This window comes from Galeopterus variegatus, unplaced genomic scaffold (genome assembly GCF_000696425.1).
Source record: "Galeopterus variegatus unplaced genomic scaffold, G_variegatus-3.0.2 Scaffold3070, whole genome shotgun sequence".
Taxonomy (NCBI): Eukaryota; Metazoa; Chordata; class Mammalia; order Dermoptera; family Cynocephalidae; genus Galeopterus; species Galeopterus variegatus.
The window spans coordinates 127,650-128,850 of NW_007729181.1; the positions used below are offsets into that span (position 1 = coordinate 127,650).

Here is a 1,201-nt window from a genome sequence, read left to right on the forward strand (position 1 = left end):
AGTATGTTAGGAGAATGGGTTAAAAGGGCCTTACTTGAAAAGCATAACAGAAACTGCAATGTTCATATGATCCTTGTTTCCGTTTTAGAGATAAACTGGCCTTTACTCAGAGTCGGGCTGCCAGTTACTTCTTCGATGGCTCCAGTTATGCAGTGGTAAGAAACATCACAAGGCGAGGGAAGTTTGGTCAGGTGACTCGCTTTGACATAGAAGTTCGAACACCAGCTGACAATGGACTTGTGCTCCTGATGGTCAACAGAGTGAGTGAAAATGAAAATCCTACTTCTCCTTTATTTCCTTTACTTTCTGCTACACATTTCCAGGAACATTCCCAGGTTGAGTGTGTCATGCCATCAAACTGAATTTCTAGTTTAAAAAGCAAAATTGGATTTTTTTTCTTCAGGGAACGATAACAGAAATAAATAAAAGCAGCCCCGAATGCATTTCCCCACACTACATTTTTAGAAGTATATTAAATATGCCCTTTCATAAACTAAGGGAACTTTCAGGAAAATCAGTACAAGATCTAGGTGAGCAATAGATGTGCAGAAATTTAGCACTGGTCTCCTGACTTTTCTAAATCATGTGCCCTAATCAGTAAAGAAAAGTTTGCATGCTTACTTTATATACATATATGTACACACACACATACTCTCATATATAAATGACATGCATATATTATATACAGATATATATGTTATGAAACATTTAAAATCAGCAATAAAAGACAAATTATATAAAGATAAAATAAAATATTAAATAAAAGCAGATCAAATATTTAAAATAAAGATGAAATAAAATTAATTTTCATTTGCTAATGCTACAGAAACCCTTTTGCCCTCACTAAAAATTATTGTTAATAGTAGTGTTAGTGAGAATCATATAATTAGATATGCTTAAGTATTTTTGAAAATCTTGTTAAACTCTTTGTGATACAGTGGTTCAAAAGTCTTGTCCTAAGTCCAGTTTATTTCAATACTAATTTTTATTGGCTATCTTAACTGGACAAGATACCTCACAAAAATTAAAAATGTAAGAAGTGTATAATTGGCTCTGCTTACTAAAGCATGTATCATTTTTCAGTTTCATTCATCAGTTGGCAAAGGTTGTCTTTGAAATTTGTCTGGTACATTTTCACCTTTCCTGATGTCAGTTCTTGCAAGTTAAACAGATACTGTATCATATTGTAAATTTTAACAAA

At 32.6% G+C, this 1,201-nt stretch overlaps 1 protein-coding gene across 1 annotated transcript in view; it reads left to right on the top strand.

Annotated features, from left to right (window-relative positions):
- Positions 1 to 1,201, top strand: part of LAMA4 (laminin, alpha 4) — a 147,133-nt gene that overhangs the window by 110,546 nt on the left and 35,386 nt on the right. The window contains exon 21 of the mRNA XM_008583885.1: positions 91 to 260. Within this exon, the coding sequence (XP_008582107.1) occupies positions 91 to 260 (170 nt within the window). The remainder of the gene's footprint in view (positions 1 to 90; positions 261 to 1,201) is intronic.